This window comes from Aedes aegypti, chromosome 3, assembly GCF_002204515.2.
Source record: "Aedes aegypti strain LVP_AGWG chromosome 3, AaegL5.0 Primary Assembly, whole genome shotgun sequence".
NCBI classification, from domain to species: Eukaryota; Metazoa; Arthropoda; class Insecta; order Diptera; family Culicidae; genus Aedes; species Aedes aegypti.
This window is the reverse complement of record NC_035109.1, coordinates 164343297-164357449: the sequence shown is the minus strand read 5'-3', so window position 1 is coordinate 164357449 and position 14153 is coordinate 164343297. Positions and strand designations below refer to the sequence as shown.

The window sequence follows — 14153 nt, the reverse complement described above, 5'->3', positions numbered from 1 at the left end:
GGAGCACCCCATTCCCCCCATCCCACTGGAACGGTCAATGGGTAGGTGTACCTACAGGAATGCCTTCAAAAGCGTCTACTTCCTCTTCTGAGGTCACACGATGGTCCTATGATTTTATGGCCGGATTTGACTTCGTGCCATTACTCGAAAGAAGTTTTGAAGTGCTACAAGACTAAGGACATCAATTCCGTGCCGAAGCATCTCAACCTCCTAAACGCACCGGAACTGCGGTCAATTGAAAAGTACCGTAATTTCGGGTGAAATTGATCATTTTTCACGTTTTTCCTAGTCTGTTTTCTATAATGTTAACAAAGCCAAACAACTAAATGCAAGAAAACAAGTACGAAGGTGAGCCTCATCGACTCATGTACCAAAATTTTCTAACAAATGTTATTTTAGTGTTAACAAATATCTCTAAAATAAAAAATCAGGGGATCTCATTTCGGGGTGAAATTGATCACTTGTCAATGCCATTATTGTTAGATTTCAAAACTACTCTACATGATAAATTTGAGCTCCCTGAATCCGAATATGCTTGTCAAATTCATAACAATGCAATATTTATATAAATAACGAATAGTTAAATTTCAAGAATTATGCGGAAAACGCCTAAATGTATGCAATTTCCTAAGGAATTCAATGATATGTAAAAGAAATTCAATTATTTCAACCATATGAGCTAATTGGTACGAGTTTTGGTGATGAAATCTGGTTTGGTGATGTATCTCAAGCATCCTCATAAACTTTCAGGTTTATAGTAGTTTCAGGTTTATACCATGTTTAAATCCTTGCTAAGAAATAGAAGTTCATAGGTGTTTGTCAATACTTCACCATGAATGATTTTGAAATTTTACTTTATTTTCATAGTAATAAGCATTCTTTAACGCAAAAAACTTCACAACACACAATTCGACAATAGTTACGACAAACAACGTTCATTTACTGCAGCTTTCATTGATATTTGTGCTCCATTACCAAGAAATAAAATCGTGTGATATGATGATCAATTTCACCCGTCTGATCAATTACACCCGATTTTACGGAACTGGGTCATCATGAAGCAGGAACTTCGGGCATCCTAAGGATGTGATATCGGAGGAAGATATGAAGAAAAAATCGTCTGTCACGCAATAAAAAGTTGGTCCAAGTATTGTACAGGACCTTATGAGAAGTATGAAGAAAAAAGTTCGTGCATTTGGATATGTAATAGAAATCGAATAAAACAAACATGGGAAAATATTCGTGGAAGCTTCCTTGGCCAAGTGGTTAGAGTCCGCGGCTACAAAGCAAAGTCATGCTGAAGGTGTCTAGGTTCGATTCCCGGTCGGTTCAGGATCTTTTCGTAATGGAAATTTCCTTGACTTCCCTGGACATAGAGTATAATCGTACCTGACACACGATATACGAATGCGAAAATGGCAAAATTGGCTAAGAAAGCTCTCAGTTAATAACTGTGGAAGTGCTCATAAGAACACTGTTGCGGGAACAAGGAGTATGTAGCCGATTTCTATGAGCAGATCGCAAACTCAGGATTGGGTGCGAGTAAGCTATAAGCTAAAAAATGTATTTTATTATTTTTCAGTGAATGGAATATAACAATTTTACTTACAAATTTCGGTTTTATCCTTGTGTGAATTTGTTCCGTTATTGTGCTATGCTCATTCCGAGGCTTATTCTTTTATCTGTGATTTAGTAGTTTTTAATGTATTCCATTTAGTTTTAAGATTAACATACGATCTGTGATTATATCTATGATACACACACTTAGTTTTAGTTCATTTTATCATATAAGTTTGAAATTTAACTCCAAATGTTCTTTGAATTCACTTGATTAGAAATGATTGACCTTTCATCTTGCTATCCGACGTCAAATCAGTAATCACGCTACTTTTATACAATAGACTTCTCCTTATTGTTCTTTAGCTGCCTTGCACTGTCACTATTGACCTATTGCAGGCAATGCTGGCAGCAACAAACAATACTCTGAGAAGCAGGCTCTGTCCTAGCGAGGACGTTATGTCAAGAAGAAGAAGAAGAAGGAAAAATATTCGTAACAAGTTTTATTTTACTCCCTGAAAGTTTGAAGATGATTGGTTGAACGTGCGAATTTTGTCGTGTCACTATTTGATTCCGTACACCCTTTAGTGGTGTGATAGAATCTATCTTCTATCTATATAAATAAAAATGGAATGGCGTTTGTATGTCACGAAATGGCTTACGAACGGGTCAACGGATTGAAATGATTCTACCTCCGTTTTGTTCGTCAAGGCTTCCGACGTGTTTGTGTGTATAAAAATCCCAGGAGAGTCACCGGGAAAGTTGGAAAAACGTGCTTGAACGGAACTGTCATTTCGTATGGGACGATCAATATCGTTTTTCAACAGCCTACTTGATGGCTAAATGAAGTTTGCCGGGACCACTAGTATTTTCATAAAATCAAATAAATAATCGTGAAGAAATAAAAACTACACGATGCACCTAATCAATTGGCTACGGATTTTCTGAATAAACTTATATCATATTAAAACCCCTGAAATCCGTAAACACAAATGTCAATTTAGACAAATCGAGATGCAAACTTTTCAAACTAATGGAGTCGTTCTGGTAGGTTTCGATTCAGTAGCTTCTTAGTACGCCAAAGATTTAAAGGAGATGCAAACTTGTCGAAGAGAGCGTGGGGCGTGACGGTCGGCGTGAGAAGCGTGTGTTCTAACCACTACACCAGGTCCATCCCCTCATGTATCACTTTTCAGAAGACACTAGAGTGTTCCGACTTTTGATTTTGCTAGGTATCTGACAAGTATTTTCTCTAGGTTTGAAGTCTGCAAAAAAAACAGTGGGAATCATCTCAAAACATTCAGTTCGTGAAATCCTGTATTAATGTGGTGCATAATCGAACTAGAATGTCAAAAGTATATTTCATAGAATCTAAAAAATATTCTAAAACACTTAAAGTCATTTAGAAGATTTATTGAAGATCATTCAAAGAAATTCCTAAAAAAATCAATTAAAGTTTTATGAAGAGATATGGCAAAGAACTTCACTGGAAACCTAAACTATTTTCAACATGATTCTGAGGAACATTCGTTGAGGATCTTTCCAGAAACTCATGTTGTGCGAGATGCTCAGTGGTCGTGCTGGTATAATTTTGTAGTTCCGGTAATGGTTTCAAACTCTTTGAGAACATCTTCTTTGCTGGCAGCAATCGTACAAGCAATGACTCATTGCGATGCATCAATTTATTGCACAAAGATAGAAAACAGTTTTATGTTCCCATGACTGCCACCATCTGTGCTGGAACTAATAATCAAAGTTTCGGATATCTCTTTCATTCTGATAGCTATAGATTTCTGTGAAAATTCACCAAATTTATAGCTTTTATTTTAATAAAAGCCCTAAGGATTATATTATCAACATAAGAATCGTCAAACATCTACTGAACCTGAAGGTGTTGTGATACAGTATGGAACGCATCCTAATCTTTCTATAAAACTGAAGCCGGTTTCTGAACCACAAAACACAATATGGTTTTTGGGACTGATGGCATTTGAACATTCTTGCCTTTTTTTTTGTATTAGGATAATTATTTATTAATTCGAAATATCTTTATATGACATTTCACGGTGTTCGCCAAGCAGGAAAAAGCAGGACAAAACTTGAAATATGAAAAATAAATCAGAACACTTCAAAAGAACCTCCAAATCAGGACATGTCCTGCTAAATCAGGACGGATGGTAACCCTAAACTGTGTTGAAAAATCGTTTCCCCTCTTTTGTGACGTAGAGCTCTGATCGGAAGTCAGTTCCTAGACATCGTTTGCAAGTTTCTATAACCCTTATTATCTACGTGGTATCTTCGGACATATTGTGCTACTTTTCCCAAATGCATTTTCCCCGAATACCTCGAATGCCAATTCCCCTAAAGCCAGTTCCCCAAATACCAGTCCTTTGAATACCGTGCCGAATAGACCATTTCCTCGAAAAATTTTTTGCACTCATACTGGTCATACATTTCAAGGGGATAAAAAAAAAAACCAGTCGGTTTATTTATTTGACTGGCAGTTCCATCGAGTTTCACCGTCCTCAGAATTTTTGTCATTATGTGTTAAGCCCTTCTAGTTCTCCTCTATTTATAATGGTATTCGGGGAAAAGGGCTATTCGGAGAACTGGCAATAGAACTCGTTCATTTATTAAGTTAACATCTAAACAAATCACACTGAATCAACAATTTCAAGCCACAATACTCGGATCGTGGCCGCATCTCTCCATCCTCGGTTCTTCCCCACGCTCGCCAAATCGCTGTGCACTTGATCCGCCCACCTAGCTCGCTGGGCTCCTTGCTTTCTTATATCAACCGGATTCGATTCGAACACCATCTTTGCAGAGTTGTTGTCTGGCATCCTTGGAATATGTCCTGCCCATCGTATCCTTCCAGCTCTGGGCACCTTCTGAAGACCGGTATCGTGGTAGAGCTGGATGAGCTCGTGGTTCATCCTTTGCCGCCACACACAGTTTTCCTGCACGCCGCCGAGGATCGTCCTAAGCACTCGACGCGACGTTCGAAGACCCCAAGTGCTTCCAGGTCCTTCTCGAGCATCGTCCATTTTTCATTCCCGCCTTATAAGCGTCTTGTACATGGTACATCTCATGCGGGTGTTAATCTTTTTTGACTGCAGCTTCTTGTGGAGGCCATAGTAGGCCCGACTTCCACTGATGATGCGCCTCCGTATTTCACGGGTAACGAACTTGTCAACCACCTTGAACGTGTCCCCGTCTATCGTAATACTGCTTTCTTGGCGAACCCTGTTGCGCTCGGCTCCACCAGCTAGCATGTACTTTATTTTGGACGCATTCACCACCAATGGCACCAACTTTTGCTGCCTTGCGTTTCAGGCGTGTGTAATTTCAGTATATTTTCATGCACATCTTTGGAGCATCAAAATAAACTGAAATGTCAACGGCAAATCGTTTATTTGTCAATCGAATGTACTTCCAATTTACACGATCATGTAACATTCAAGCATCTTTAGTTGAAAATTAAACGTGATGCTATAACAATTGATGAGTTTCACTTTTATTATATTCTTCTGTTTACACTGCCTTGAAATTTATCTTATTACTTTTATCTTTGTACAATGTCCATTTTATCCACGAAGCAAACAAATCGAATGGATCTCGTGAAAATTGTACACCGGCTCACCGCATAACATCTTCTAGCGCGTTATTGAACAACTGGCACAAAATTCTACCACCTTTCGTTGTCCTCGGCGGCATTCAAACGAATTTGAATATTCACCTGAGATCGTTGCTTTTATTAGTCATGTGAACTTCCCGGGAAAGCTGTTCTCGTCCATTATTTTCCATGGCTCTACGCGGTCAATACTATCGTATGCCACCTCGAAATCGATGAAAAGGTGCTGCTGATCTGACATTTTTGTAGACATTTTTGGAGGATTTGCCGTACAGTAAAAATCTGGTTCGTTGTCGATCGGACGTCAATGATGCTGGCACGATAACTTCCCACGAAATCGTTTACTACAGGTGACAGACGACAGAATATGATCTTGGATAATACTACGTAGGCCGCGTTTTGAATGGTGATCGCTCGGAAGTTCTCACAATCCAATTTGTTTCCTTTTTTGTAGATGGGGCATATTTTTCCTTTCTACCACTCCTGTAACTGTTATGTTTCGCAGATTGTGCCTATCAGCCGGTGCAGACAAATATCATCCTTACCATCAACTTAATTGTGTATGTCATCTTTGACCTATCTCAAAGTGGGAGCTGGTTAGTTTCCATGGTCGGCATTTCCTCCGTTATCGACCTTCGTTATCTGCGCTCTCAGCGCCATCCAGGTGTTCTTTGAAATGCTGATTCCATCTTTCGATCACCTCACGTTCGGCTGTCGAGATGATCCCGTCCTTATCCCTACAGATTGCGGAATGCGTTGAGCTTCTGATACAACTTCCGTTTCCACACAGCTCTTCCATTTTCTCGCACTCGGGCTCCCGAAAGAGGCGGGTCTGTTCCGTCTATAACGTTCCTCGTTCTGTCGTGCTCCTTGTGCAGCATGACCACCCGTGCTGCATTCTTCTATTCCATAATCTTCCTAAATTCTTCGTCGAAACAATCGTTCCGTCGACTTCGGCCCACGTACCCGATGTTGCTTTCAGCTACACCGTTGATAGCTGCTTTCATTGTACTCCATCAGTCCTCACCTTCTTCCGGTAATGCAGCCTCGAGGTGCTGCGCGCATACAGTTGCGACATCCGGCTGCTTGAGCCGCTTTAGGTCATATCGGGGCGTCCGTCGGTATCGCACATTGTTAACGACGAAGGGTTTAGGGCGCAGTTTTACCATCACCAAATAGTGGTCAGAGTCATTGTTAGCGCCGTACGATAGGTCCGTCATAATGTCGGAGAAATGCCGTCAATCAGAACGTGGCCGATTTGTGATTCTGTCTGCTGTGGTGATTTCCAGGTGTATCGGTATGGAAGGCTGTGATGGAAGTAGGTGCTACAAATCCCATCTTCTCAGAGGCGGCGAAATCAATTATTCGTAGGCCGTTTCCTATCGTCAGCCGGTGGGCGCTGAACTGTTCAATAGTCGTTCTGAACTAGTTTTCCTGGCCAACCTGAGCGTTTGGACCTCCTATGATGACTTTGACGTCGTGGATTGCAACGCTACGATGCCGAATCCGTGGTCCTTCAGCACATCGGCGAGTATGCATGTGCTCCCGATGAAGTTGAGAGATTTACAATCCCACGTACCGAGCTTCTAATCGCTTGTTTCTTTACGTCGCTTTGGTCTTCGCCGTTTTACCGGTTCGTATTCTCTCGTTGATTATTTGTTGCTTGATTTTTTACGGCTGGCTTGCAGGGCCTGACACCAACTCCCTAGATTTCCGGAGGACCATTCTCCCTAAATGTTCGGAAGGCCATAGTGCACAGTTTAGCTTGGAGTACTTATCTGGCACTGAGACGATGATCATCCGTCCCTGACATGGGGAACAGACGCTGTTGTAAACCGCTGCTAACATGGAGTACGGACGCTCCAGGTTTGCGGAAGCAAAACCCCCCTTCCATTTTAGCATACGACCAAAGTTTACACCGGGGTTGGTTACCCGTTGTTCCCTATGGTTGCTCATACTGTGGTCAGTACCTCGAAGAGGTAGGGGTAGGAGTTGCTGGCCAGGAGGCTGAAGCTCACACAAAAGAGTCAATTTTATTCCTTCAGGTACATGAGGTACCAATGGTACGTCATGCCTAGCATTTACCAACCAATTGGTGATGGAAAGCATCCCTATTTTTGATTTTGTGCGACAGACCTAAACAAATTCATCGTTTTTCATAAGAAACAATGTGAAATCCTTAAGGGTACGATGAATCGAAGCCAAACCTCAAATTTTCAAGAGCACAAATCTGGAGAACCAAACTTCCGTTTAAGCTGAAAACTTAATCGATTGGTCACTAGCTGGTGGTGATTAAGTTTTCAGCTCAAACGGGTGTTCGGTTCTCCAGATTTGTGCTCTTGAAAACTTGAGGTTTGGCCTCGATTCATCTTCACCTTAAGGTGTTCAGGTTAGCACCTTTTTCCTTATACAATTTGAAGTAAACTCAAAGGTTAAAAATGAAGCTATGTTGAAAATTGCGATCTTAATTGCACGAAATAGCCATTAAAAACGGTAGATGAATTATAAGGCGAAACAAGAATTGAATAGCATATATTCCATGAATTCTATTCAACTGAAAGTCAGACTTGACCAGAAATTGAAAACCAATCAATTCCCACATGGATGAGCAAAGCCAAGCAGTACAATTGAATCAAGATAATTATTCAATGTATCCGAAGTCCATACGTAATCAAATCCTAGCAATTGATGCCGATTCACAAAAAAAAATCACGCTTTGATCTGACGATCTTGCCATTTGTTATCTGTGAGAGCGTAATCACTCCAGCGCGGGCGCTCCGGACCGAAGAAGACTGAAGAGGTTCTGTATGGTTCAATAATCATTCTACATCTCTGAGCTGGGGCAACCATTATTGCCGGTCCAAAACCAAATTCACTGGTCAGCATTTGGGTTGCCGTGCTGATGAAGCTGCACTGCCCATAGAAGCATAACTGTCCTGTATGGATTTTCGAAGCAACATCTTTTTTCATCACAACATTACTGTTTTAAAATTAGTTAGATTAAAATTAGACGTATTCTGAACTATATAGATGATTTTGTTTATGCTCTAGCAAAGACAATTTTCCAGTTATTTCAAGGTTATTACAAAAAACCATTTATTGAATGATAAAATAGGTCATTGTTATCCATCAATTGCGATTTTCTATCAATATTTCGATGGTATAGATCTTGTTGTCCACTGTTGACTGATTGTTCTTGATGAAGAACTGCGATAAACTAATAAAAATAGCATTTTATGTAATCTATAAAAAAAATTATTTGGCAATAACTCGCAAATTACAACATCTGGAAAAAATATCATTAAAATCATAACGGCTCGAAATAATTTCTGAAAATAATTCCGTTGTAAATCCGTTTAACTAAATATGTTCCATTTCATAAAATTGGCGAATCACTCTTGAGTATTCCACGGTTCAAGGCATTTTTGCTCATTAAATAACTCAAAAACTAAAATACTTGTAGGAGTTTGGCTCCAGGCTCCGTGGTTTTAGTAACTAATGTAGAAATGCACTGCAATATTATGAACATTTGTATGTGAAGACGAATGTTAATTTACCTTTTTCATATGAGATAGTTATGCATTTATGAGCTGGCTGCAGTCAGCCTCGGTCCATGCTGTGCCATCGAAGGGTGATTGGGGCGGAGGCCCAAGTGTGGGTGGCCCAGTTTGACCCGATGTCGAATCGCCATGTATTGGACGAGTGAGTGGCTCTCCATTTTCTCGGTATGCACGTATCTACTTCAGTAAAACTCGAGCTGTTGATGCATTTCGGTCGAGTGAAGACAATAAAACAATTTTAGAAATGGCTACCAGCACATGCACTCAGCTCTGTTCTGTTTCAATCTCGGTGCAAAGAGATGAAAAATGGTGCTCATGGGTCCTGGGAGGGAGTGCTTCATCGGGATATGCTACCGGTGTTCGTGACTTTTTGAAGATTGCACTCGAATTCGCTTTTGCATGCATTTGTATTTCAGTGGTTTTCTTTGTTTGGTAGATAAGATTTGAATACTTGTGGACGGAACATATGGTGGCAACAATCGGGTTCTTGACAAGTTTGAAAAGAAAAATTGACTGCGAGTTATCATTAATTTTGTCAACAGTTTGGACATTCAAATGGCCACAAAGAGCATTGGGATTTTCGAAGCATAGTAGGAATAAACTCTACTTTCAACCTAAAAACATATACAACACTTCAAAATCAGCAGAACGCAATACATTAAATAGAGAACCAGGGGCGTAGCCCGGCTTTCCAATGAGGAATTTTCGAGTGATCTAAAAGGTTCAATTACACCAAAACGATTGCTATACATAACCTCTCCAACCTTTTGAGTGTGAGCTTGATCATGACCACCCCCGAAGTTGAATTGATTTTAAGATAATTTGGAACAGATTTTGCATAAACCTATTGAGTTCAATAACATATTTTTGGACAATTTCAAGAAATCAATCCCGACGCAGATATTATAAAAATATGAATGCTGAAGAAGTCAGTAACCACTGCCTCCGTTTAGCTACGCCCATGTAGAGAACGGCTAGAAAGGCTTCCACTGCAACAGAACGTTTTCCCTCTCGATGACGATTGAACTGAAAGCGGTGTCATGTTTGACGATAAAATTTCCCACCCAGCGCACATTTTTCACGGGTGTCATCGCAACGGCACCCTTAATGATATCATGTAGCTTACATAAATTTTGTCTCCTCTCTCAGCCACGTATGCCAAAATGTTCATTATTTCTCCTATGCTCACACAGTGTTCCACCTTCTTTGTTTGTTTCAGATGTTGCTGCAAGTGTCTTGGGTGAGGCATCGGGACATCCATCTGCTCACCGTCGGACGCTACACGTACACCTCCGATCAACGATTCCGGGCGATACATCATCCCCACACAGAAGACTGGAGCCTGCAGATCAAGTATCCGCAGCACCGAGATTCCGGCATCTACGAGTGCCAAATCTCAACTACGCCACACATGAGCCATTTCGTGCATCTGAACGTAATAGGTAAGTGGTGTGTGATGTATGGCGACACCAGACGCGCCGGTAAATTGTATATGCTCTCGTTTTTGCTGAAAATTGTTGAACCCATGCTGGTAATGATGTGGTTTAAGGGGGTAGGATTTCGGAATTTTTAAAAGCAGTTTTTTCGTTCAAAATCCAGTAACAGGAAAATGTGCTCCCTGTATTCAATTCTCCAACCGAAACGCAGTGAACACATTTTCATCGAATAATTTTTAGAAAAACTGCTTTTAAAGTTTCGATGATGACGATGATTACGATGACGGAACGTTGAACGTTAAGGCGAAGTAGCCCGTCATTCGTTTTGGTAGAAATGATGGCTTTGCTGCGTGCAATTTAAAAGTGATAAAACTCATTAGCATGAATTAGCAACAATCATCAACGGTGCATAAACATTTCAAAGACAGCCTACTTTGCCTCAAGTACCCTTGGCTTTGCCAATTCTTTTGCTTTTGGATAGTTGGTCGAATGACATTTGGTCGAATAACATTTGAAGGGCCCAAACGCAAAGAAGTATAAAAGACTGTTTGATTGATTTGAGTTGAGTATATTTTCCAACGGTATTTTAACCGTTCAACAAACAAAAAAAAAGGCAAAAGAGGCTTCTTTTTTGGTTCCAAAATTTCATGCCGATTGCTCATAGAGAAACAAAGTTATAACATGTTAAAACTGAGCAATTTGTATAAAAATCGGCTTTTACTACTATTATTCTGATCACAACTCAAACTTAAGCTTAACTGCTGCTCGCCCGTGGTTGTTTCTCCAGTAGCGCCAGATCAGCTGTACTTCCACAAGGAACCAACCAGATGAATTTCCGAGACTAACAGACTCCCTCGGTGAGAAATATCATTGAATGAAAAAATCTGTGTTTGTCCTTCGTTTTGCATTCGTTGTACAGTCAACTTTCCCTAACTTGAGATTGTAGGGACCATCGAGCTAGGGAGGTATCGAGCTACGGAGCTCAAAATGCAACTACGATACAAGGGACCATCGAGGTGGCCTTGAAAACCAACTTTTACTATGGTTCTCTTATTCGGTTTAAAGATACCGAATTTAGAGTAAAGGAGAGATTACTGTATGTACATGTTTGTTGCATTTGTTATATTTTAGTTACGATTAAAAAAAATCCGATAGTAACATTTTCTTCGATGTTTTTTTTATTTATTGTAGAAAAACAAAACGAGCTCGACTGAACGAATTTTATAGAGATTTTCTGATCGCATAACGCATACCTGAAGTATAAATGAAAAGAGTGGAATAGGTCAAGCTCTTTTTTATCTATTGTGAATGTCGTCCTACCACTTTACAGCATGATTGAATCTCTATTTGCAAAAACGCAAAATTCGATCGATGCGTTCACACTACTGGTCAACGACAACCTTACATCTAACAAATCAAGCTATGGTGAGTTAAAGGATTATTTTCTCTTCCATGCAAAACGAACATGAGTGGCGTAAACGTCATTGACGATACTTTTATTTCCATACCCAGTAAAAATGAGAAGAAATTTAGCAAAAATCTTACTCTTTGATAATTTATTTAGGAAATCGTACATCGAATTTCGTTCCTTGCAAAATTATAACCTCTGTAATTCGCGCTAAAATAAGCTGAATGATGGAAGTATCTGCTTGGTAACAAAATGTTGAACCTGAGCGTCTCGTTTAAAGTTTACAAAAAAAAAAGATCTTCGTTTGATCGATGTTTGTAGTTCTTGTAGCCCCAAAATACCGATGATGGAAATCTTTTCTAAGGAAATCACTCGCATACAACAAACAACTTGTTATCTTGTTATCGGGGATGAATATCATATTTGCTTAAAAACTATAATTCCGCCAACGATATGCCAGGGTTAAAATGGTCGTATTTGCTAGTTGACGGAATTCTTCAAAAATTGTACGATTTTTTTTTCTACGAATCTGGTTGAAAAATGAAAACTCCCGACAGGTATTCTTTTCTTGAGAGGTAGCAACACTTACAGACAACTATACAGCGCACTAATGCGGATCAGAAGAAATATCGACGTTCCATTGATTTTTTTTCCTGCTATACGTGTAAAATTACAAGAACGATTTTTTACCGAGTAATTTTACAAATCTGTTTGATAAATTCTGGTAATTCATTTCTTTTCTGTCGTAGGATCATCTCATCTGAGAGATGTAATTGGATTTTAATACGAAACTTAACATAATCCATAAATTTCACTCTCCATATCTCGATATCTTTGCAAAGACAAAATGACGTCTGTTTGTTTTTGATTTTCCTGATGATGGAATGATTTTCAATCCACTGTTCATTAAAAATTTGATCTATGTCTCGTTTTCTCCCCTTTGCGAGCGATGGTCCTTTCGATATCGAGATGTGGAGAGTCGACCATAGATCTATAGGAAACCGCAATCAATATGTTTAAACATAGTTTTTCAGTCTGTAGGAAATAAAATAAGAACCAATGAGAATGGGATTTAACTCTTTGCACTGTTATTTGATTGAGGAGGTGCAATATTGATGTTACGAGCTACACTGCTACACAAGAAATTTACTTATATTATAATTTTTTTGTACATATTCTAAGGAAAAAAAATCTTTCACTATTCTTGAAGAAATTGCTCTAGAATTTTTGAGCGATTCCCTTGGGATTCTACCTTTAATTTCTCTTGAATCACCATCGGACGGGGCTATTTTTGGTTCCGGGCTTTGGACACTCACGTTTTGAATTTATTTGCAGCATTAATATTAATGTGAGCAATTTTGTGTCTTCGGCACTTTTAATCATCAATCTATGCTAGGCACTAGGCATGATTTTGTTTGGAACAACATCAACAATAACAGGACAAACAAGAAAGCATCAAAAAAAATCCGAAATAATATTCATAAGTCGTGAAAAGCTATTGGGAGCATCACAAAACTGTCGAATCGTCATGTTTCGAAAAAATGTGATAGTGTTTTGCTTAAAACTGTTGTTTTAATAAAAATATCGATCAAAGGTCTTATTTTTACGACTTTTATTTTATTATAATGTTTTGGTTTGTATATTTTACAACATAAAAAAATATATTTGGAAAAGTGAATAGATTTTTTTTTTGTCTTGAAGGACAAACTTTCTTTGTTATTCAAGCATTTTTGTTATTTCTTGATGGATTTGCCTCATATTTTGCACATTTGTTACGTACATATACAACTCAAATATATGCAAGAATTATCAAAATCTACCCATAATCTGTGCCGGATTTGAGCCTCAGACGGCCCGAGGCAGATCTCATGGAGGGGGCCCCTTTATGCAAAATTTAGCACGTTTTGGGATTTTACATACTAACGCATTGAATTTTAGTTTAAATCGAAATGGTCGGTCCAAACATATGAGTCCCGAATTCAAATTAAGTGACATTTTCTGTTGTGAGTTATATACATTGAAAAATTCGACTGTTCAGCTTTCCAATGGTATTTTGAGATGATTTTTCCATCAAAAGGAAAAAAATATAATAATTCGTAGAAGATTGGGTCATTTTTATGGCTTTCTTGGCACATTCCCTGAAATAATAAAAAAAAACAAAGTATTTACAGTACTTAAAGCCGATTGACCTGAAATTTGAATTGCATGTTGTAAATAACTTCAAATTAGATTTAGCATAAGTATTTTGCATTTCATCTAAGTAAAAAAAATGCAGAAGCATGCCTTTTTCAAAATATTCACATTTCAAAAACATTCTAATTTGAGAACTTTGGCATTTTTCTCAAAATAGTATATTTTTGAAAGCCTTCAAACTCTTGTAGTTCAAATTTCAGGTCATTTGGTTCATTAGAAGCTGTTGTATAGTTCCCTAAACTTGACCATTTTGAATGAAAATCGGCCGTCATGAACTTTATTCTTGTCAGTACTGTATATTCTATGGATTATATTCAAAGATTACTCAAAGCTTTTACTGAATTCAAAGAAAACTTTATCAACTA

At 38.8% G+C, this 14153-nt stretch overlaps 1 protein-coding gene across 4 annotated transcripts in view; it reads left to right on the top strand.

The window, feature by feature from the left end:
- Nucleotides 1–14153, top strand: part of LOC110679012 (zwei Ig domain protein zig-8-like) — a 957706-nt gene that overhangs the window by 861133 nt on the left and 82420 nt on the right. For all 4 annotated transcript variants that reach the window (XM_021852876.1, XM_021852877.1, XM_021852878.1 and 1 more), the window contains exon 6: nt 9971–10193. In XM_021852876.1, coding sequence (XP_021708568.1) covers nt 9971–10193 — 223 coding nt within the window. The remainder of the gene's footprint in view (nt 1–9970; nt 10194–14153) is intronic.